Source organism: Lepus europaeus, chromosome 8, assembly GCF_033115175.1.
Source record: "Lepus europaeus isolate LE1 chromosome 8, mLepTim1.pri, whole genome shotgun sequence".
In the NCBI taxonomy this organism is placed as follows: domain Eukaryota; kingdom Metazoa; phylum Chordata; class Mammalia; order Lagomorpha; family Leporidae; genus Lepus; species Lepus europaeus.
In genome coordinates this window covers 12,341,426-12,365,327 of record NC_084834.1, presented here as the reverse complement: position 1 = coordinate 12,365,327, position 23,902 = coordinate 12,341,426, and the positions used below count along the sequence as shown (strand labels likewise).

Below are 23,902 nucleotides of genomic sequence, written 5' to 3'. Positions count from 1 at the left end.
GAAAGCAAACCAGTATCAGTAGAGACACAGGATTACACCGGCCACGTTTTGCCTTATTGAATTTTGAGCACTTATGAATTTCCAGGTGGTTCACTTACCATTCTTAGAAATGGAAAAAGTGTGGCGTCCCATTTATGAGTAATGATTCTACTCTTAGCTCTTTGGATCAGAGGTAAACACTGAAGGAAAATCACACTGAGACAGTACATTCGGCACAGGTCTGCTGCTTCACTGAGTGTGGGTGCCTCCTTCAAATCCTAGAAAAACACGAATTTTTAAAATGTCCACTTGCACGTAGGCAATGTAAAAACTCAGATACAAGGGTGGGCCTTTGGTGCAGGAGTTGAGTCTGCTTGGACACCTACATCCCGTAACAGGTGTCGAGGGTGGAGTCCCAGCTTTGCTTCCAAGACCAACTTCCTACTAACACCCAACCTACTAATGTTAAGACCCCAGGTGATGCCTGCCACTCAGCTGGGAGAACCACACTGAGATCACAGCCCTGGCTTCAGCCTGGCCCAGTCCTGGCTGTTGTGGGCATTTGAGAAATTAATTGGCAGATGGGCTCGCTTGCACTTGCTCGTGTTCTCTCTCTGCTCTCCCTTTCACATAAATAAAAACAAAGAAAGAAAAAATTTTAAAGAGAAAAATACAAACGAGAAGTCAAATTTTCTTGAAAAAAAATTCAGACATGCAGTAACAGTATTTTAAGGCACCTTACCCAAAATTCTCCCATGTGACGATTTAATTCTTTTGGGGGTAATTTTATCTCTAGAAAAATTCTACTAAGCATGTGATGGATGAAAAACAACACAACTAGCTATGTTGCCTAGGAGTGAGAGCTTTGCCTAATACATGGAGTTCCGAAATTCACTGTATCTAAACCTTGCATTTGATAAAATGGTAGGGGATGGCCTCTGTTTAAGGACATGTCCAGCATCTAGTTATTCATGTCCTCAGAGCAGAAGTACCAGGGGTTGCAGAAAAGCTGCTTCTTGTCACATCTGTTCCTATGTAGAACCAGGGCTGAGCACGGCTGTGATCTATATGGTAAAGCAACGTAGCAGAACAGAAAAGGAAAAAATGGGTTGCATCCCAGCTCTGCCCCGAGTAGCTGTTTGACTTTTACTTACCATGTAGTAGACCATCAAGAACAGTAAAAAGTTGGTGACTGTATGCCCGCTACAGCAAGCATTGACAAGTAATTCAGACTCTACAAGCTCACTACTGTTACAAATAGGAGCAACCCTATCATTACAGAAAATTTGATGCTGAGCCACAAAGTGGACAGTGGGCTCATTGTCAGGACCCAGTGCCTATTGGCTTTGACAAATGCTAACTTCTGTGCAATGTCACCACGTATGCTTTGAAACTGGCCCAGGAGATTGCGAGCAGCAATGATGACCAGCTCTGAGCCAGGGGACAGAAGATATTGGTCCTGCGATCAGGGATGAAAGAGATGACAGTTTCATCTCAACTATCTTATAAAGAGTCTTGCCAGCTTTCATAAGCATGAGATCATAATGATATTCCATGCTTAGCCAGCAAACATGTGATCCACACGTCGTATTTTCTGTTTGACCTGGAGCTTGTGCATAGGGCCACCACCCACAAGCGCTGTCACATCATCAAAAGTGGCATGAGACCGGCTCATCGGTTTTGAAGGAGTCTCACCTGTGTGTCACGGTTTTCTGTGTATGTGTTTGGGCTTTCACGGTCTTCTAAATCTAGTAACATTTTTTTGTAGAGCTTTAGTGCCACCGAGCACGAAACAGAGCAGACAACACCTCGGATTTCAGCTCCTTGTGGCCACAGGTCCTGAAGCAAGGACAGCGTTTGATGCACCTGAAATAGAACACTTTGTCAAAAAAAAGAAAAACAGTGATTCCAAGAAACAAGATTCAAAGCTGACATAGTAATTAATTCTAGAAAAATACTGAAATTTTATCTTTCAAAAACTTAAAGAAAAACATATAAGATAGGCCTGCGGAATTTGGAAAATGATGCTGAGCCGGTATTTAATAAGGTCCTAAGTGCCATTTTAATATTAATAACTCTTTCTCCTGCTGATCTACAGGCCATGGCAAATCCACAGGTCTCTGTATGATTAACCTGTGGATTCTTCAGTGTTGTCAGCCCAGACACTTCCCAGGGGCCAGTGAAGTCACTGAGACGCATGGGATACACACTGCTAACGATCAACAGCTCTCCTCCCCTAAACTGATACGAACGACTACTACCAAAGGCGTGATCATGAGAACCCTTGTATTTGGGGGAAAGTTGCAAAGGCGCGATAAATCACAGCGCTCAGCAAGAGACGCGGACAGGAGTAGACGGGGGCCATGGGGACTGAAGACGTTTATCTGAGTCCGTGGTGAGGCATCAGGATTTGAACCAGGAGACTCAACACCTCCTAAAAGCTTGAAACAGTCATTGAACAAGTCACCTGGTCTCAATTCTTTCACTTAAAGACGTCAGTTCAGTGTCTACAGGCTATGTGGGGTCTCATGGGGGCTTTACACTAAGACTGAAAAGAGCATCCCCCAGGGAGTCCCAAGCAGGGGAGCCTCGGGTTCAGATTTATATTTTGAAGGAGTGTGTTGCAGGGCTGGGGGTGGGGTGGGGATCTGGCCTAGGAATTAAATGCCCACCTCCCATATTGAAGTGCTTGAGTTTAAGTCCCAGTTCTGGCTTCTGATTTTCAGCTTTCTGCTAATATGGATCCAGGGAAGCAGAGTGATGGTTCCAGCAATGGGGTGCCTGCCACCTACCTGGAAGACCTGCATTGAGTTCCCAGCTCCCAGCTTCAGCTTGGCCCAGCACCACCCATTGCAAGTATTTGGGGAATGGACCAGAGGACAAAAGCGCTCTCTTGCTCTCTCTCTCTCTCTCTCTCTCTCTCTCTCTCTCTCCCTTTCTCTTTCTCTCACTGTGTGTGTGCCTGCCTCTCAAGTAAATAAATAAAAGGTCACTTGGATTACTATGTAGAAAGCAAATCACTGGAGAAGGACAGCAGAAGCGGACAGACAACTGGGTGTTTACACTCCTCTGGTCTACTGCATTTGTCCATGTGAAGGATGATAGAGCCTCAGACGCATCTCATCCTGGGGAAGATGGTGAGAAATCGCCAGATTCGGGATAGACAGTGACAGGATTTTAAAGAGCACACGATGGAGTCTGAGGGAAAGACTGCAATCAAGGATTCCTCCAAACTTTTTGGCCTGAACACCTTAAAGGATGTAGATGCTGTTAACTGGTATAGTGAAAGCTCCGATAAAATGGTGTGGGAGAAAGGTCTCTTTTCATGGTGCTAAATTTGCAACTCCGACTAAAACTACAATGGAGACATCCAACAGGCTGTTGGATACATGACTAGAATAAAACAGAGCGAACGGTTCCACCTGGAAGTCTGATCCCAGCACACATAGGCTGCCCTTTGAAATCAGAGGAGCTCAGAGGATGAAATTGGCAGCCCTAGTTCTACTCTGTGTGCTCCTGGGGGCCTAAGGAGTGGGGGAGGGCCACTGAGCCCCAGGAAGGGCTACAAGTTTGGGAAGGAGAGAAGTACACAGTAACACTTGAGCACAGGATGTTAAAAATCCCAGGAATGAAACAGGAATGAGAGAGAGGACACGAATAAAAACCATAGCTAGAGCCGCAGTGAACGCTACACTGCAGGTCTAACTTCCTGCTTAGACGGCCCAGTCCCTTCCCTTCTCACAGCTTCTCAAGGGATCACCTGCACCCTTCTCCGTGGCAGTTGCTTCCGTTGCAACGTTACAGCTGGTTACTTGGCTCACATAGGTTAAAATTCCTGTGAAAACAAGACCCCTTTCTGTCTTGTCCGCCACTGTAAGTCCAGCGCCTAGCACGACACGTGGAACGACGCATCTGTGTCACAAAAATTGCTGTATGGTTAAGTGAGAGAGCGAATGCAGGGAGAATGGCCAGAAGAAGCCAAAGACGTGGGGACTTTTAGTTCACCTTAGGATAGGGGACACTACATATCTGGATGCTCGTACGTCTACTGACTCCACAGTCAGGCGAACCCCACCTCATCACCACGTCATACCTCGTCTTCCAAAAACACTGTTCTATGGACTGTGGAACCATGTGAGATGGCATGATTCAAGAAATCAGAAGTACAGAGTAACCACTGGCTTCGGTTACCTTCCGGAGACGTTCCCAAAGGCCAATGGCTTCCTTGCATTTGCTAACCCCAAAGATCCCTTTCCTTTCAAGATCTGAACAATTCCCGTCTTCCAGGAAGCCAGCGTCCACAAGAGCCACCTCACCCATCACAAGAGTAAGCCTTGGGATCGTTAACATTATCACAGCACTGGCCTCTGGCCAGTATCACACACATTGCATACGAAGTATTTTGTAGAAAATATTTTTAACCAACTTCAGGATATTTGATATCAATTTAGCAAGACCCTTTCTGCCTCAGAGGAACGCGGCTTGCAAGAGAACACTTCCCAGAGACGGAAGGCTAGGGAGTCAGGGGGCGTGAAGGCGAGCGTAGGACAGGGCTGTTTGCTAGAAGCAATAAGCCATCAAAGGTATATTTCCTGCCCGCTGAACTTCAGTTTTAGGAGCGTGGTCATTACCTCTTTCTGCAGGTCTTCCACATTTAGTTTCAAACGACCACACACAGATATTCTTGCTTCCTGTGACGTTTGGGAAACCACATGGGCATGTAAGGCATGTCGCAGCTGTTTCTCATGCTACACACACAGATACAAAAAAAAAAAAAACAAAACACGTATGTGTATACATCACAAACCCCTAGTTAAATTAAATACAAGGTGGAAAGTCATGTTTATTTGGCTACAGGAAAACAAAAAGAAAGCCATTAATTCAAATCAAATAAACTTCCATTATGTCTTCTTGAACTAATGATGAAGACATTGCAATCTAACAAAAAAAAAAAAAAAAAAAAAAACCTCTATCTAGTTCCATAAAAGCAACTATTTAAAAAGTACCAAATGGTATGAGCATTGAGCCTTGACACTGACACCCACATCCCACTCGGGAATGCTTGGATCTGATTCCCAGCTCCAGTTCCTAACTCCAGCTTCCTGCTAATGCACACCCTGGGAAACCAGTGACGGCTCAAGGAATTGGGCTCCCACCTCCCATGTGGGAGATCTGGATTGCATTCCTAGCTTCAGATCAGCTCAGCTCCAGCCGTTGCAGCCAACTGGAGAGAGAACTGGTGGATGGAAGATCTTTCCCTCTGCTTCTCCCTCTCTGCTCTCTGTGACTCTGTCAAATAAATAAATAAAAATCTTTAAAAGAAAAAAAATAAGAAAGGAAGTGGGGGGAATGTGGGAGCATGGGCACGAGGGAGGGGAGGGTGGGAAGTATCACTATGCTCTAAAACTGTGTAGATAAAATTTGTCCATCTTACAAAAACAAACAAATTATTTTAAAAAAAACTATGCATGTTAGATTTTTTGCACCAAACTTATCATCCACGAACATTTTGAAGAACGCTCCTAGATAATACATATTCAAACAAGTACACATCTGAGTGTGTGTCTGTATGAGCTGTCATGTGCACACACATTGGTATAATTTATGCAGGAGAAACAGAATTTCCCACCATGGTGCTATCGTGTCTGGCTTCTCTGGGTTACTCCCCTCCATTGTCTCTTTCTCTCTCTTTTTTAATTTTTAACAGGCAGAGTGGACAGTGAGAGAGAGAGAGAGAGAAAGGTCTTCCTTTGCCGTTGGTTCACCCCCCCAATGGCCGCTGCGGCCGGCACACTGCGCTGATCCGAAGCCAGAAGCCAGGTGCTTCTCCTGGTCTCCCATGGGGTACAGGGCCCAAGGACTTGGGCCATCCTCCACTGCACTCCCTGGCCACAGCAGAGAGCTGGCCTGGAAGAGGGGCAACCGGGACAGAATCCAGTGCCCCGACAGGGACTAGAACCTGGGGTGCCGGTGCCGCAGGTGGAGGATTAGCCTAGTGAGCCGCGGCACCAGCCTCCCTTGCCTCTTGCCCTTAAACTTGGCCCACACTCTTGTTCCTCATCTCGCCGAATCACCCAAAGGCTTCATCCCCAACAACAATTCCTCTCTCTGCCAAAACTCAGAACTCACTTCCACTAACCTGACTTGTAAAGCCACAGCAAAACTTTCCTGCTTCCCATGTTAAAATATTCCTTCAGAGCCTTCTTAGGCCCAACCTCTTTGAACAAGGACTTACATTATCAGGGTTGTTTCTTCCACATTTACACGGCTCACTTCTTAGGCAGTTCAACCTGACTTACCATTTCAAAGAATTGTCTGTGCTCAAAGCGACTTGAGGTATGGTATCCATAAATTCTAAGAACATCTGACTCTAGCCCCAAGGGCTGTACTATATTGATTTTCTTCTGAAGAGCATGAATGATAAAAATGTTTAAAAAATCTGTTTGTCGAGCGGTTATTCCTTCATCTGAGACGACCAAGAAATGCGGGTAGCATTCCTCAAGAAATCTGTCCCATTCTGGAGACAAACAATTGGAAAACTCGGTATGAACAGTGACATCAGTATTGTATTCTAAATGTTGAATCAAGGCAGTACGAAGGGCCAGAAAATGAGGGAAGTTAAAATATATATTTTCTGCATCCTGTAAAAAAAAAAGGAAACAAATGTTAATCTTAGAGATAAAACATGAGTGTCTAGCTATTTTTGTGAAGCTTCTGGGAATTACTGTACTAACAGAAAGAGTTAAGATGATTAAACATGTACTTATGCAGCCTCTACAAGTGTAAGTAGGTAAGAACACACTCGTTGGCCATTCTGCTCTGTACAATATTTAGTATTAGCCCTTCCAGCAGAGCCTCTAGTTGCAGACTGAAGAAGCAATATAGCTAATAATTAAGTAATTTGGGGCCACGTTTTGAAATGATTGAATGTATTTTCCAAGATGAGAATGGAGAATGAAATATCTGTTACCTTAAAAAAGACAATTACAAATCTGGCTTCCTTTTGAATAAAGTCGTGCAGAAATCGCTCCATAATGTAGAAGAAGTGGAGGTTTTGCCCCCTCTTGAGGTTCACACGGAGAGCACAAGTGAGGAGTAAGGAATCTCCATCAATCAAAAAAAATTCAGATTCAACAAAGTCTTTCAGCAAGCTGACCATCCTGAATAAAATACAGAACAGGCAAAGACTGTGGACAGAGCAGCAGCCTCAGAGAAAATCTAGTTTGACTGGGTGGGCAACTCTTCTTCCAGTCTAAGAAATTTAAAGAAAAACTAATCACAAATTTCTGTTATCTTTAACAGTTTTCCAGGGCATTGCCATGATTTTGATAATAGAATAAGCCCCTGGTTGGAGCCTGACATCCTAAGAGTGGAACTGAAACTCACTTCAGTGTACGCGTATGTTTAAATTGCTGCAAAAAAAAAGCATCTCTATATACATTTTAGATTGACAGGCTTACTGTTATGTATTTCAAATGTGAAACACTAAATCAGTCATTATCCTTGTTCGGTTATATGCATGGAACTACGGCATTTGCTTTCTTTTTATTTTATTTTATTTTTTGACAGGCAGAGTGGACAGTGAGAGAGAGAGAGAGAGAAAGGTCTTCCTTTGCCGTCGGTTCATCCTCCAATGGCCGCTGCAGCCAGCGCACCGTGCTGATCCGAAGCCAGGAGCCAGGTGCTTATCCTGGTCTCCCATGCGGGTACAGGGTCCAAGGACTTGGGTCATCCTCCACTGCACTCCCGGGCCACAGCAGAGAGCTGGACTGGAAGAGGGGCAACCAGGACAGAATATGGGGCCCCGACTGGGACTAGAACCCGGGGTGCTGGCACCTCAGGGGGAGGATTAGCCTATTGAGCCACGGCACTGGCCAGCATTTGCTTTTTAAGCTAATGTACAATCAACATCTGTGACGTCTTCACTCAACCCAGCAACAAAAAGATTTTTAACTTTTTTAAAATTTTTTTTAATTTGACAGGTAGAATTAATAGAAATTGAGAGACAGAGAGAAAGGTCTTCCTTCCATTGGTTCACCCCCCAAATGGCCGCTACGGCCGGCGCTGCACTGATCCAAAGCCAGGAGCCAGGTGCTTCCTCCTGGTCTCCCATGCGGGTGCAGGGACCCAAGAACCTGGGCCATCCTCCACTGCCTTCCTGGGCCACAGCAGAGAGCTGGACTGGAAGAGGAGCAACCGGGACTAGAACCCGGCACCCAAGATTTTTCATAACTTATATCTTCCCAATGACTTGTTTCCAAAGCTCATTACCCAGCCTCTCCCCTCAGAGGCAGCCACCACCTTGAATTCAATTTTACTCAGTCTCACTTCACTTTTTAAGTTCTTACGATGTATATTATGCCTAATTTGTCAGGCATCCCACGTCTTTTCTGAAATTTCTTTGTTTAACTCAAGTACTAATTACTATTGAAATCCTGCATGTGGTTATAGGATGCTATGCCTGAACTACTGCACTGTGATGTGTACATCACAATTGATTCTGTGTCCTCCTTCCCATGGGCATCTGACTTGTTTCTATGCATTTTTTTTACACTGCAAACTGTGCTGCAAGGACTATTCTTGTAGCTTCCTGAAACACAGGTTTCCTCAGTGCCCACTTGACTGAACTCAGGCAAATGGAATTACTGAGTTGCAAGTTATAGGGTAGCACCAAGCGGTTTCCAAAGTCATCATAGAGCTACACAGGCTTAGCAGGTATCAGAAGTTATTCCAGCTACATCTGGTGATGTATAAAAACAAGAACTGCTAGGACGTGGGTTATTACTAGATATAATTTCTTTTAATTAAAGGAAAGCATTTGGCCTATCTGTTAGGATGCCTATAACCTACATGCAAGTGCCTGGATTTGAGTCCTGGTTCCAGCTCCCAGTCCCAGCTTCCTGCTAAAGCACACCCTGGGAGGCAGTGGTGATGGCTCAGGTAGCTGGTTCCCTGCCACCCACGTGGGAGACCCACCAGCAGGTGGAATCTCTCTCTCTCTCTCTCTCTCTCTCTCTCTCTCTCTCTCTCCCCTCTCTCCCTCTCTCTCTCTTTTCCATCCTGCTCCTCTCAAACTAAAAACTCAAACACAGTAGGAAAATGTTAACTCTCTATGTATTCTTTCAGAATTCACTTTCTGCAAATTTCAACACATAATGTTTTGGCTAAGACCAAATGCTCTGGATTCTAAGCCTGGTCCTATGTGACTTTAGACAAGTTGCTTGTCTATCCTGTGCTACAGTTTCTTGACTTGCAAAAAAAAAAGAATTCAGAGCAGCTAATCCTTCATACAATTGCTGTGAGGATTGATGAGATAAACATGAGTGGTTAGAACCAAAATATGCTTAGGCCATAATCTATACTTAAAATATGCTTGTTATAAAGAATGTTTTGAGTTTTTATTTTACTTTGTAGTTGAATACAATTGGTATTGTAGTATTATAAATTCCATTTTGATTCTAAACTTATTCTATTGTAAATTAATTGAGAAAATGGAATGTGGCACCAAATGCCAAGATTAGACTCAATAAACCACCAGTGGCAGGACATTTTTACTCTCTTCACTGTGGTGTGCAAAGTCCCTAGCACATTAACAAGCACACACAAATGATTGTCAGGAAAACAACACAACACACTGGCTTGGTGCAGTCATCGTTGCTGATATTATATAATGTTTAACCATTGGTCAACTTGTGCCAAGTTTCATGAAACTTGCGCAGTGTTTTAAATGGAATACAATGTCAGTGAAACAGCTACTTTTTATTGTGCAGTATTAAAAGAAAATTGAGTCTTTTCTCCACTTACACCCCTCTTCAAATTCTTTAATAACTTACTCCTGGCTCCTGAATGACTTAGACCATAACATTTCCCAAGGAAAGATTTCTCTATTTTTAATAACATTAATTTTTTGCCCCATTGGAAGGTTACACAAAACAACTTAGAAGGAAGAATATTTAAAAAATAAAATAAAATACGCCATGCATAGGGAAATAGCATGCAGTGATGTATGACTTTGAACTATTTGTGTTATACTTACTCGGATTTTGACAGGTAGTACCAAAGGAGCCTGGAGAGTTTCTTTAGAATTTCCCCACATTCAATAAGGCCTTTCAAAATAAATAACAGAGGTTTAATATTCATTTTTTTAAGATTTATTTGTAAGGCAGAGCAACAGAGAGGGAGGGAGAGATCGACCCAGGAGCGCAGAACTCTGCTTAAGTCTCCCACATGATAGCAGGGGCCCCAACATCGGGGCCATCTTCCATTGCTTTCCCAGGCACGTTTGCAGGGAGCTGGATTGGAAGTGGAGCAGCCAGGACTTGAACTGGTGCTCACAGGGGATGCTGGCATTGCAGGCAGCAGCTTAACCTGCTGTGACACAACACTAACCCCTCATATTCAGTTTTAAAAGACAATTTCTGCTGATACCTTTGACTATATTTGTATTTTATGCAAAGCGCAAACACATCAACGGAACGTTCCTAAGAATGTCAAAGACACATCGCTGTCTCCATAAAGACAGCCTGCCTACCCCACTCACTAACAGAATGATTGTGGGCCAGGGCAGCCAAATCATACAGTTTTGAAATGAGTTTTTTCATAAATTCTCAGTCACAAATGAATTTTATGATATACATAAATTTTTTAACAAATCTGCAAAAATACACATGTAAACAAAACTTGAACAATGTGCCACTTCCAAAGTCAATTCATGTGAATATTTTATATGGAGAGACAGAGAAAGAGAGAGATGTTAAATAAATGGTTATATAAATTTCTAAATATCTGTATCTACCTTCAAAAGTTCTGCCACGGTGCGGCACTGTGACGCAGTGGGCTAAAGTCCCAGCCTGCAGCGCTAGCAGGCCATCTAGGCATCAGTTCGAGTCCCGGCTGCTCCACTTCCCATCCAGCTCCCTGACAATGCTCCTGGGAAAGCAGCAGAGGGTGGCCCAAGTGCTTAGGCCCCTGCACCCACGTGGGAGACCCAGAGGGAGTTCCTGACTCCTGGCTTAGTCCTGCCTATTGAGGCCATTTGGGGAGTGAACTAGCGAAAGAAAGATTGATCGACCTCTCTCTTTCCACTCTCCTTTTCCCCATCTCCCCCTCTGTATCTCTTCTTCTCTGCTGTGTCATTCTACCTTGGAAATAAATAAATAAATCTTTTCCCAAAGAGAAGGAGAAGCATGTAAGAAACTCGCATGCATGGATAATCCCTCACCTGATTCTCCCAACTGACAGCTGTTCTCAACTGTAGCTTCAGCTCCTGGAGGTGTCTCTTCATTCATTTCAAACTGCAGCTGCCTGGAAGTCGGCTCTTCTACGACGCCTTCTGAGCTCAGGTCATCTTCTTCTTCAAACTGATCAAAGGAGGACACGCTCTCCGTGGTCTCACTGGCTTCGGAGCTATCATTTTCAGTATCACTGTCACTGTCACTGGAGCTTGACTTTTCACCTGCCACAGCAGGTGCAGTAGCCATGATCTATAAAAGCAAACCTATTAAGCATCACCCATTTCTTTAAAAATAAGATATCACGATAGTTCACTCTTTCAAAAGTAACATCTGCTTTATTCCTTCTCTCTCTAAATCTTCCCAGTTCGTATTTACTCAAGAGGATATTTTTCATAATCCTTCCCCCAAATATGTTCGCTGCAAAGTCATTCAAGAGAAGATGGTGTGGGGACGGCACTGTGGCATAGCGAGTTAAGCTGCTGCCTGCAGTGCCAGCATCCCATATGGGCGCTGGTTCAAGCCCCAGCTGCTCCACTTCTGATCCAGCTCTCTGCTATGGCCTGGGAAAGCAGTGGCGGATGGCCTGAGTCCTTGGGCCCCTGCACCCACGTGGGAGACCCAGAAGAAGCTCCTGGCTCTGGATCGGCACAGCTCCAGGCGTTGTGACCAACTGGGGAGTGAATCAGTGGATGGAAGACCTCCCCCCCTGCCTCTCCTTCTCTCTGTGTGTAACTCCGACTTTCAAATAAGCAAATAAATCTTAAAAAAAAAAAAAAAAAAGATGGTTTGGCACCACTGCATGGCACAAAATACTTCTGAAAATACCTGAAGCTGCTTCAAAAAGCCTGTGAAAAATTGAACTAAAAGGACTTTTTTTTGTGTAAAAGCAATGAGATCCATGCATGGTTTTTTCATAATAAACATTTCCCACAAACTTTTTAAAGTACTCTCATGCATGAAAGTCACATTTACAGAGAGAAAAAAATAATGTCTACAGAAGAATGTGAAGCAAGAAATCTAGAAAATAGTAGAAAGTTCTGTTTGCACCTTCCTTTTGGAAGAGTCTCCAAAGACAAATTCGCAGCATTTGAAGTGTTAGTAATCATATTCTCTCTCAGAGTTGAGCGCATAGTCAGCCAGCTTACCCTGAATTAGCATCCAATTAAAATTAGGGATTTGTTGGTTTCTGCGCACTCAGTGACTTTCGTGACGTCCTCAGCTGAGGTTCTGAAACGTGCACTCTCTTACTCGAATCAGCGTATGTGCCCTCGCTTTATGTGTCCTTTCAACAGGAAATACTGCAGGAGCGGCCCCAGCAGAGGTGCCAACAGTGAGACAGTGTCTGCTGGCGGGAAGAGCTCATCACGTCACTGTATACTGAAGCACACCTGCTCTCGGGAGTTGAAGGTCATTCTTAAGTCCAGGCACTCAACTGCGGGATGCGGTCATCCTAATTGGGGTCTTCATTGCTGGGTCAAATGCCCACCCCACTTTAAATGGCCTCTTGCAAGATGACCCCAAGGGAATGAATTATTAGCTGTGCTGGACACTAAGCCATGAACACCTCTGTGCTGCACCTCTGTGTTGGCTCTTCCTCTTGCTCCACCTCATTCTTCTTGACCTTGGATTTCCTGAAACTGCACGTCTTAATAAACTATTAGCACATTTTTTTTTTAGATCTCAGTCTCTGCTTTCTTGGGAACCTTGACCAAGAGCATTGAGATCAGGAGTGGTCATTGAGAGTCTATCTTCAGGACTGAATCTTGCAGCTGGATCCCTCCCTGATGGAAGGTGCATGGTGATCCCGTTGCTGGGGCTAAGACAGGTGCCCATAGCCTTGGCACACAGCAGGATCACAGTCGCTAATGCTTTACTCTGTGCTTAATTCTAGTGAAGCACAGCTGGAGGGTAAGGCACTGAAAAAAATGCTTTAGCTACAGCACTTGAAAGAATGGGAGCAGGCCGGCGCCATGGCTCAATAGGCTAATCCTCTGCCTTGCGGCGCCGGCACATCGGGTTCTAGTCCCGGTTGGGGCACTGAATTCTGTCCCGGTTGCCCCTCTTCCAGGCCAGCTCTCTGCTATGGCCCGAGAGTGCAGTGGAGGAAGGCCCAAGTCCTTGGGCCCTGCACCCCATGGGAGACCAGGAGGAAGCACCTGGCTCCTGCCTTCGGATCAGCGTGGTGCGCCAGCCGCGGTGGCCATTGGAGGGTGAACCAATGGCAAAGGAAGACCTTTCTCTCTGTCTCTCTCTCTCTCAAGGTCCACTCTACCTGTCAAAAATTAAAAAAAAAAAGTATGGGAGCAGGGGTCGGGGCTGTGGCATAGCAGGTAAAGCCGCCACCTGCAATGCCAGCACCCCATATGGGCACCGGTTCAAGCCCCAGCTGCTCCACTTCTGATCCAGCTCTCTGCTGTGACCTGGGAAAGCAGTGGAAGATGGCCCAGGTCCTTGGGCCCCTGCACCTGCATGGGATACCCGGAAGAAGCTCCTGGCTCCTGGCTTCAGATCGGCTTAGCTCTGGCCATTGCTGCCAATTGGGGAGGGAACCAGCAGATGGAAGCGCTTGCTCTCTCTCGCTCTCCCTCTCTCTCTGCCTCTCCTTCTCTCTGTAACTCTGACTTTCAAATAAATAAATTTCTAAAAAAAAATTATGGGAGCAGTAATGATTTTCTTCCATCCATAACACCAGAAAATTTTCACAAAGAGGGCATCCACCAGCCAACTTAAGGTGTGTCCTGAATTCAGAACACCTCAAGACAAATATTTGAAGGCAGGCTCTCCTCTCCCTACTGCTCAGGGCAGTGTGATGAAAATCATGCTTAGAATCTCATACACAGCCTTGGCAGGTGTCCATTTTTTTTCTTGATAGGAAAAAAAAAGTGTAGGATGGGTATTTAGGTCAACAATCTCATGCATGTTGAACCCCCAATCCCTCAAAAATTCTCTAGGCTGATGAAGCTGCCCGCCCCCTCTTGCCAAGGGATAACAGCCTCTGCTCGCTCCACGTCCATGAGCCACGCCACCAAATGAGGTTCACTTTCCCGGAGACCTGTCCCTACCCCTTCCACTGACTCCAGGCAGTCACCCAGAGCTCCTCCCTAACACCGCCTATGTGAAAAGTGCAGTCCCTGCTCCACGAGGAAATAGCTCAGATGGCAGAGGGACTGAGGGGCTGGCTACTGCATTTCCTCAGGACTGAGGGTGCCTTTGCAAGTAGATCACGAAGGTGCTAAACAAGGGATGCCGGTAGCAAATATAAGGCTAAAGGGGAGAAGTCATGGACGTGAGAGCAGTGAACAGCCTACCGAAAAAAATCAAACAAATGGATGCCCATTCGAGCACACCTGCTTTGTACTGAAGCACATCACTATAGCCTCTGGCACTTGTCATGGGGCTGCCACACTGGTAAATCCATTTGTTTTCTACTCTTACTCATAAAGAAGATAGAAAGTAGCACACATTTACCTAGGAAGAATGTCACTTTTTTCTCAGGGCTCTGTTAAATTTCCTGTTCACTACCACAGTACAGCGGGTACCTTGACCAGCATAACATTTCAGAGAATATCATGCTGGCTTTCCGTACTGATGATTTATCATGCACTATTAGGACACAGTTCTTTTTTTATTTTATTTATTTACTTGAGAGATAGAAAGAGAAGAGAGAGAGAGCGCGCACACACATCCACTGGTTCACTTCCCAAATGCGGGCAATGGAAGGGCTGGGCTGGGTAGAAGCCAGGAGCTAGGAACTCAGGCCAGGTATCCCAAGTGGGTGGCAGAGACCTAACTACTGGAGCCATCACTGTTGCTTCCAGGATCTGCATTGGCAGGAAGCTGGAAACAGAAGCAGGAGCCAGGAACCAAACCCAGGTCCTCCCATGTGGAACGTGGGTGTCTTAACACTATGCTAAACACTCATCCCAAGACACATTCTGTGAGGCTCGATTGCCTGCCACAATCCTTCATATATAAGCATTAGGATCTCCAAAAAGTTTGTGGAAATGTGTATTATGAAAAAAACTATGCATGGATTTCAAATATCTTGTGCCAAAACAAAGTGAATTTGAAATTCCATTTTCCACTAAGTTTTGGAAGTGCCTTCACACATGTGCCTTCACCCCCTCCCTTTCTCCTCTCTGATAGCCACAGTCGATTTCTATTGGCTTCTGTCTTGCATAAACTGTTCCCTTTGTGTTCCCTCGTCCACACCTGCTCTCTCCTGGACCTTGTCTAAAGGTTGCCTCCCTCTTCCACATGTTCTCCTCCCCCACTTTTTTTTACCTGGCTTCTTCCCCTTGGTGTCTAAATATAGCCACAGCTACTCCATCCTATAATAATCCCACTGCGACCTCTGTTCTTCTCCTCAATTTCCTGTCTTTCTTTTCCTCCTCAGGCCTTTATCACTCTCCTCCTAAAAGGTGACCCAGCAGCTCTTGGTCTTTCAACAGAAGTCCTATGCCATCATCCGTGTCAATGAGCGTTGGAAGGATCTTACGATTCCTCACCCAATACTATCATCATCGGGAAGAGTCAACGATTGCATAACTGAGAAATCATTTTATCTCTCTGTGCCTGAGTCCCTTTGTCTTTAAAAAGTTAAAAACTAGCTTCCTGCTAAAAGCAAAAGCGTATAAATAGAAAATGGGAAGATGTAAAAGTGCTGACCATTTCTGCCACAAATCCATAAATTTTCAGCACTTCCTGGCTCTTGTTTTTTTTTTTTCAGAAAGTAAAGTTTCCTATAAATATAATTTCATCTTGATGAATACCGACTTCATTAGTTAATTTACTCAATCATCATTTAGGGGACATTTACTACAATGTCAGACACTATTCTAGGCAGTAGCCTTGAAGACATCAACTCCAGAAAGGGCGTGGTCTGGAGAAGTAGAAAGATAAGTTAGCAGATCCATCACAAGGCAGCATGAGTGCTGTGGTATAAGCTAGGGGACGGACCTGACGCTGTGGAAGCTTAAATCAGGAAGTGCTTGGGACAGCTGAGTAAGACTTCTCAGGTTATGCAATATTTGAACTTCAGCTTGAGAATGGATTAGGAGGTTGGTAGGTGGGAGCAGGATAAAGCATTCCAGGAAGAGAACAGCATTAGGAGGTCAACAGTTAGGAGGTCAACAGGAGATCTGAGAAGGCAGAGTTGGAACGAAGCACCTGCCCCAAGCTTGCTCAATGTGAGCCTCTAAAAGGGAATCAAAACCCTCCCTCGTCTCCAGATAGAACAGGCATAAACATGATTCTATCAAGCCCACTCATGAATTCCATCGAGAAGGAACTAGTGGCCATACTCAGACATCCACATTGGTCTGCACCTGTAAGATCTGTACAATCGTCAGCTTCCAGGGTGGGCATCTGACCCAGTGGCTAAGCCACCACCTGGGATGGCCACAGTTCATATAGAGCACCTGGGAACGAGGCCTGGCTCTGCTCCTGCTTCCTGCTTCCTGTTGATGCAAACCCCATGGATCAGCACCTGGCGGCTCAGGTAGTCGCGTTCCTGCCTCCCATTTGGGAGACCCGGATGGGGCTCCCAGCTGCTGACCTCAGCCTAGCCCAGCTGACCGCTGCAGGCATTGGAAGAGTAAGCTGGCAGACGGGAGTTCCCGCTCTCTCTCCTTACCTCTCAAATAAGTAAATAAAATTTCTTAAAAATCAGTTTTCCTCAAATGCCCCTTCCCCCCTATTATCCCAACCATAGAACTAAGGAAAGACCCTACAGCATGTAATCTCATTGATGTCTCCTTCTTTGCTTTTTGGTAAAGAAGCATTTAAAGTTGGTATTTTGCACATATCAGTTCTTGCTTTAATAGAACAGCCTGTGGTTTCCTACACATCCTCTTGTAGTCCTGAGTTTTACAGGTAAGTAATCAGAAGATCGGGGAGGTTTTCAGCTTGTCCAAGGTCTTGCAGCTAAGAAACAGAAGAGCTGAGTTTCTCCCATCCAAGCCCTCCTTCCCCACACATCTTCCAATACCACTTGTGCTTCTTAAAAGTTCAGTAGCCCCTGGGGCTGGCACTGTGGCACAGTAGGTTAAGCCACCACTTGTGGCACCAGCATTCCATATCAGAGTGCCGGTTCAAGTCCTGACTGCTCTGCTTCTATTCCAGCTCCCTGCTAAGGAGGATGCCTGGCCCAGCCCCAGCTGTTGCAGTCATTGGGAGAATGAACCAGAAAATGGAAGCTCTCTCTTAAAAAAAAAAAAGATTTATTTATTTATTTTAAAGGCAGAGTTACACAAAGAGAGGAGAGGCAGAGAGAGAGAGAGAGAGAGAGAGAGAGAGAGAGAGAGAGAGAGAGAGAGAGAGGTCTTCCATCCACTGGTTCGCTCCCCAGTTGGCTACAATGGCTGGAGCTGCGCTGATCTAAAGGAGCTTCTTCCTGGTCTCCCACATGGGTGCAGGGACCCAAGGACTTGGGCCATCTTCTACTGCTATCTCAGGCCATGGCAGAGAGCTGGATCGGAGGTGGAGCAGCCGGAACTCGAACTGGCACCCATATGGGATGCCAGCACTGCAGGCGGCGGCTTTACCTGCTCTTCCACAGCGCCAGCCCCAAGATATATATATATCTCTCTCTCTGCTTTTCAAATAAATGAAATAAATCTTTTTAAAAAATGGTCACAAAATGCATGCTGTCATTTGTTCACCATTTCCTTCACACAGGCACCAAACCCCCTACCTGTGGTCTGTAGTTCTCCCTTCCACGTGCAACAGCCAGCAGCAGTTACGGGGTGCTGTGGGACCTGCAAACACATGGGAGGGCAGGCTGAGCTTCCTCCTAGCTCAGGAAGAGCCTTGGTGCCACCCTCTGCACCAGCTGAGTCACCAAGCTTTAAGTTTCGTTTCCCAGAGAAGGTACAAGAGTGAGGCTGTATGGCTTATCACAGATTCCCGGGGCTGTCTCATGTATGTTGCCGGTGCCTCCTAGGTAAACGCACGTCTCTGCCATTGGAGGCAAAGGTCAAAAGCAAATGCACATACACACACACACAGAGAGAGAGAGAGAGAGAGAGGACACACACACACACACACGTCCCTGCCTGACCTACACCCTGGTAATGCCCAACTATTAACTACTCCAAAAATGAGCTCAGAGCCAGTGCCGTGGCTCACTTCGTTAATCCTCCACCTGCAGCGCCGGCATCCCATATGGGCACCGGGTTCTGTCCCGGTTGCTCCTCATCCAGTCCAGCTCTCTTCTATGGCCTGGGAGGTCAGTGGAGGATGACCCAAGTGCTTGGACCCCTGCACCCGCATGGGAGACCAGGAGGAAGCACCTGGCTCCTGGCTTCGGATCAGCGCAGCACCTCTCTCTCTCACTGTCTAACTCTGCCTGTCAAATAAAAAACATATATATATATATATATATATAAAAGATTAGCTCAGCCACTTCCTAAAGTCACTCACGTTATCCTTTTTGTTTTATTTTGCTTTGTTTTGCTTAGAAACTGTTAAGGGGCAGGCACTGTGGCGTAGCGGGTAAAGCCACTGCCTGCAGTGCCAGCAGTTCTGGCCATTGTGGTCATTTGGGGAGTGAACCAGTGTATGGAAGACCTCTCTCTCTCTCTCTCTCTCTCTCTGGCTCTGGCTCTACCTCTCTTTGTAACTCTTTCAAATAAATAAAATAAATCTTAAAAAAAATTATAATTAAACTGACATATCCTATATCTAGCAGTTAAGACAACTTCTATACCATTGATGGGCCAAAAAGCATTCATTTAAATCAACTAAAATTCTTAAGATTAAACAGCCCTAAAGATATTCATAAAAAGGTATGAAATACAGGGCTATGGCATAATGGGTAAAGCCTCCGCCTGCAGTGCCGGCATCTCATACGGGCACCAGTTTGAGGCCCAGCTGCTCCACTTCCAATCCAGCTCTCTGCTATGGCCCGGGAAAGCAGTGGAAGATGACCCAAGTCCTTGGGCCCTTGCACCCACATGGGAGACCAGGAAGAAGCTCTTGGCTCCTGGCTTCAGATCAGTGCAGATCCAGCCATGTGACCAAAAGTCAGGGGAGTGAACCAGTGGATGGAAGACCTCTCTCTCTCTCTCTCTCTGCCTCTCCTCTCTCTCTGTAGCTCTGACTTTCAAATAAATAAATAAAACTTTTAAAAAAGGTATAAAATACCTCTAAAATTACATTTACCGAGAAATTCATATTTTCAAATATTCATATCAGAAAGAAGTTAGAATGAAAATTAGTGAGCTAAGCATTCAACTTAGCTGAAGGAATTAAAAGAACAGTGAGAAAAAAAAATGTAACAAGCAAGTGACTTTTTAAAGAAGGTAAGAGGAGATAATTAATACAGAAAATCCACCCATGCATAAAAAAAGGAGAGAGGACCAATAAAGCCAAAATGAATTATTTGAAAATAACAATAGTTCCATAGCCTGGGCCTGGGGAGGCACAGTAGTGGAAAGAGAAAAGCTAACGTATTTGAGAGATACTGTGAAGACTGTGTCAATACAACTTGGGTACTGATTTCATTTTCAGGTGGAAAACTCACTCCATTGCAAAAGATAACTTCATTCAGTCAAAGAAAAAGATATAGCAGTTTTGGAAACAAACTCCTAGTTTCACCTTTTTCTCCTAATGTAACATCCATGAACATGCCAAGAAAATGGAAGAGTCCCAGCACCGTGCCAGTTTCTTTATCAAGGGAAGGAAGGATCACTGTGCAGGCCCAGGCCCACCATCCCCGGAAGTCTCTCCTGAGCCTTTGTGCCCCCATGGGTTTATATCCCTTATCTCATGCTTTTCTACCAAGTCTGCTGGGTTTGTATGTTTCTCTGTCTCCCATGTAATTCCAAAAAAAATATTTGTTTATTCACACTGTATTACTTACATGAAAAACACAGAACATATATTTCAAAGAGGGGAGCACAGTGAAGTAGCAAGTAAATCAGAGAAGGAAGTTGTCTGGGGCCCAGATGGAGACAGTCACTGAAGTTCTGGAGCCGTCAGATAGGCCCCCTTGCCTTTGGATTCCAACGTGCACTTTATCCCCAAAACTGGGGCAAGTAGTGTTGGTGTTTTTGTCGATTAGTACCTATGACCCTTTGTATCCTTCCAAAGTTGGAAGCAATTGAAAAAAGAGCATAGGTGACAGATGAATGACCTAAGAATCGTCAGTTGTGCTTTTATTAAATTTCCTATTGCCGCTACCAACAAATGACGGCAAGATGAGTAGTAACCTCACAGGTTTGAAAGTCCTGAGTCCAAAATGGGTCTCCCCAGGGTGTTGGCAGGACGGTGTCCCTTCTGGAGGTCCTAGGGCAGAGAGAGGCCCTCCCCTGGTTAGATGGCGGGAGAGCTCTATCAGCACAGTAGCTGAAATAGGATAAGGTAGAAAAGCACCGGGACCACCAGAGTCAGGCTTAGCAGGAAGGAGCAAGAATATGTGTTTGGAGATGTCTGCTAACCTATCTGCCTGTCTGCCTGTGTTTTTTTTTTTTTTTTTTAAGATTGATTGATTGATTGATTTGACAGGCTGAATGGGAGAAAGGGAGAGACAGAGACAAAGAGGCTGTTTCATGTACTGGTTCACTTTCCAAGGCTGAGCCAGGCTGAAGACAAGGAGCCAGAAACTCCATCCAGGTCTCCCACACAGGGGGCAGGGGCACAGGCATTTGTACCAACATCTGCTGTCTTCCCAGGATGCGTTAGCAGGGAGCTGGGTTGGAAGTGGAACAGTCAGGAGGACTCAAATCATTGTTCCAATATCTGTTGCTCTATCCATCAGAGAAATCTCGTCTCTGCTTAGCAACCCCCATGGCCAGTACTGTCAGAAAAGAATCACATTGGCTCCTTTTGAGCCTGGTGTAATCACTGAGCCAATCCACAATGGCCAAGAATACAGAACTCAGGTGTAAAAAATTACCTGCTTCCATGTGGATGCTTATAGTTATTCATTTTTTTTTTTTTTTTGACAGGCAGAGTGGACAGTGAGAGAGAGACAGAGAGAAAGGTCTTCCTTTTTGCCGCTGGTTCACCCTCCAATGGCCGCCGCAGCGCACCGCGCTGATCCGAAGCCAGGAGCCAGGTGCTTCTCCTGGTCTCCCATGGGGTGCAGGGCCCAAGGACTTGGGCCATCCTCCACTGCACTCCCTGGACACAGCAGAGAGCTGGGCTGGAAGAGGGGCAACCGGGACAGGATCAGTGCCCTGACCGGGACTAGAACCCGGCGTGCCGGCGCCACAAGGCAGAGGATTAGCCTAGTGAGCCGCGGCGCCGGCTAGTTATTCATTTTTTAAAGATTTATTTGAAAGGCAGAGGGAGAGAGAGAGAGAGTGAGGGAGAGAGAGTGTGAGAGAGAGAGAGATATCTTCCATCCGCTGGTTCACTCCCCAAATGGCTGCAATGGCCAGAACTGGGCCAATCCGAAGCCAGGAGCCAGGAGCTTCCTCCAAGTCTCCCACGTGGGTGCAGGGATCCAAAGACTTGGGCCATCTTCTGCTGCTTTCCCAGATGCATTAGCAGAGAGCTGGATCATAAGTGGAGCAGCCGAGACTCAAACTGGCGCCCATATGGGATGCTGGCGCTGAAGGCAGCAGCTTTACCTGCTACACCACAGCGCTGGCCCTTTACGGAGTTATTCTCTAGACTGAAAGACCATTCCATGGGGTTGGCATTATGGCACAGTGGGTAAAGCCACCACCTGTGATGCTGGCATCCCATATGGGCACTAGTTCAAGTCCCAGCTGCTGCTCCACTTCTGATCCAGCTCCCTGCTAATGACCTGGGAAAAGCAGTGGAGAGCAACCCCATGGGAGACCCAGATGGAAGTCCTGGCCCCTGGCTTCAGCCTGACCCAGACCCAGCCATTGTGGCCATTTGGGGAGTGAACCAGTGGATGGAAGATGTCTCTCTCTCTCTGTCTCTCCTTCTCTGTAACTCTGCTTTTCAAATAAAAAAATAAATCTTAGAAAAAGGAAAGACAGCTCAAAGTAGTATGCTCAGTACATTTTTGGAATTTCTTCCAGTTAAACAAAAATGAATGACTAAATATGACATACTTGGTTTTGTGTGCTTCTTAACCATGTAAAAATGTCACAGTATCAAGCCAAGCATTGAGGATGAAACCAAACTCTGTCCTAATGTTGGCATGCAGGCTGAATAAATAAATTCGTGTCTTCTTGCCATACTGCTAATTCTGTGAGGTTACCAAACAATGAGTCGTATTCCCTATGTGAGCACTTTTTAAGCCTATGACAGCTACCAGCCATGGCTTGTATGCTCTGCACACCATTCCACAGGCTCCACAGGGCCAAATGTAAAGAAAACTCAGTCACAGATTCATTTTATACACTTGCACAAATACAGGAGCTCATCAGAGAGGTACGGCAATGCTTATCCCAGAAATGAATATAAGTCATTGCAATGTGTCAAAGCCATGGACATTCTGTCTTATAATCCTGACACCACAAACACACTTCAAGTGCAGAAGAGTGCAACCTGCTTACCACGATCATCATAAATGCTCTTTTTTAAAGATTTATTGTATTTGCTTGAATGACAGAGTGGCAGCAAGAGAGGGAGAGACAGAGAGAAAGAGAAGTCTTCCATCCTTTGATTCACTCCCCAGACGTCCACAACAGCCAAGCCTGGGCCAGGAACCAGAAACTTCATCCGGGTTTCTCATGTGAGTGGCAGGTGCCCAAGCACTTGGGCCATCTTCCTCTGCTTTCCCAGATGCATTAGCCAGGAGCTGGATTGGAAGTGGAGCAGCCAAGACTCCAACTGGTGCTTCAATACAGGATGTATACATCACAAGCAGTGACTCAACCTGCTGAGCCATGTTACCAGCCCCTGAATATCATAAATCTTCATTATCAAACCTTCTTTCACAAAAATCTCCAACTACAGAAATCCTGAACACTTCTGTATGGATGAACAATGTATAGATGCTTTGAAAGACCCCTTTTTCTTCTCTTGCGTTTCCTATTTGGGGTAGATATTTTGTGTTTCCAGATGATCATGGCTATCTATTGACAGAACAAATGGGTTTTATGTGCTTGGTGAGTGCTATGATTTGGACATGATTCAGTTCCTAAACCCATGTAGGAGTTTAAATTCATATGTGCCCAGATCCTAGAATATCTAACATCTACTGGGTGCTCAGTATACATTGTGGACAAAGTGTATGGCAAGTATGTGGCCTAAGGGTTAAGGCACTGGTTAAGCTGTCTACATCCCATATGGAGTACCTCGGCTCAGTTCCTGGATCTGGTTCCTGGTTCCAGCTTTCTAGTAATGCAACCCCAGGAGTAGCAGGTGATGGTTCATATAATTGGATCTGTGCCACCCACATAATTAGACTGAGTTCCCAGGGCCTGGCTTTGGCCTATCGCAGTCCTGGCCATTGTAGGCTTTTGAACAGTGAACCAATGAATGGGTGCTCTCTCTTTCTCTCTCTTATCTATCTATCTATCTATCTATCTATCTCTGTCCTCTCTCTACCCCTCTGCCTCTCCCTCTCCTCTCAAATATATTAAGAAAGAAAATCCCCTGAAGTCATAAGTTAATGGTACCAAAAGATAAAACTGAATCCAATTATGGTGTTTAGGAAGTGGGCCTAGTGGGTGGTTGTTGGGAATATGCCCTTGGAAGGTAGTTCTCAAGAGAAGGTTGATTGTAAAAGCTGAGTTTGATCCCAGCCTCCCTCCCCCTCC

General features: G+C 45.5%; 1 protein-coding gene across 4 annotated transcripts in view; it reads right to left on the bottom strand.

Moving 5' to 3' along the window:
- Nucleotides 1-23,902, bottom strand: part of LOC133765850 (probable ATP-dependent RNA helicase DDX60) — a 172,896-nt gene that overhangs the window by 128,120 nt on the left and 20,874 nt on the right. For all 4 annotated transcript variants that reach the window (XM_062199408.1, XM_062199407.1, XM_062199409.1 and 1 more), the window contains exons 5-12: nt 17,908-17,971; nt 11,201-11,462; nt 10,016-10,085; nt 6,950-7,139; nt 6,279-6,620; nt 4,611-4,727; nt 1,675-1,845; nt 99-257 (exon numbers count right to left, since the gene is read on the bottom strand). In XM_062199408.1, coding sequence (XP_062055392.1) covers nt 99-257; nt 1,675-1,845; nt 4,611-4,727; nt 6,279-6,620; nt 6,950-7,139; nt 10,016-10,085; nt 11,201-11,459 — 1,308 coding nt within the window. In that variant the 5' untranslated portion in view covers nt 11,460-11,462; nt 17,908-17,971. The remainder of the gene's footprint in view (nt 1-98; nt 258-1,674; nt 1,846-4,610; nt 4,728-6,278; nt 6,621-6,949; nt 7,140-10,015; nt 10,086-11,200; nt 11,463-17,907; nt 17,972-23,902) is intronic.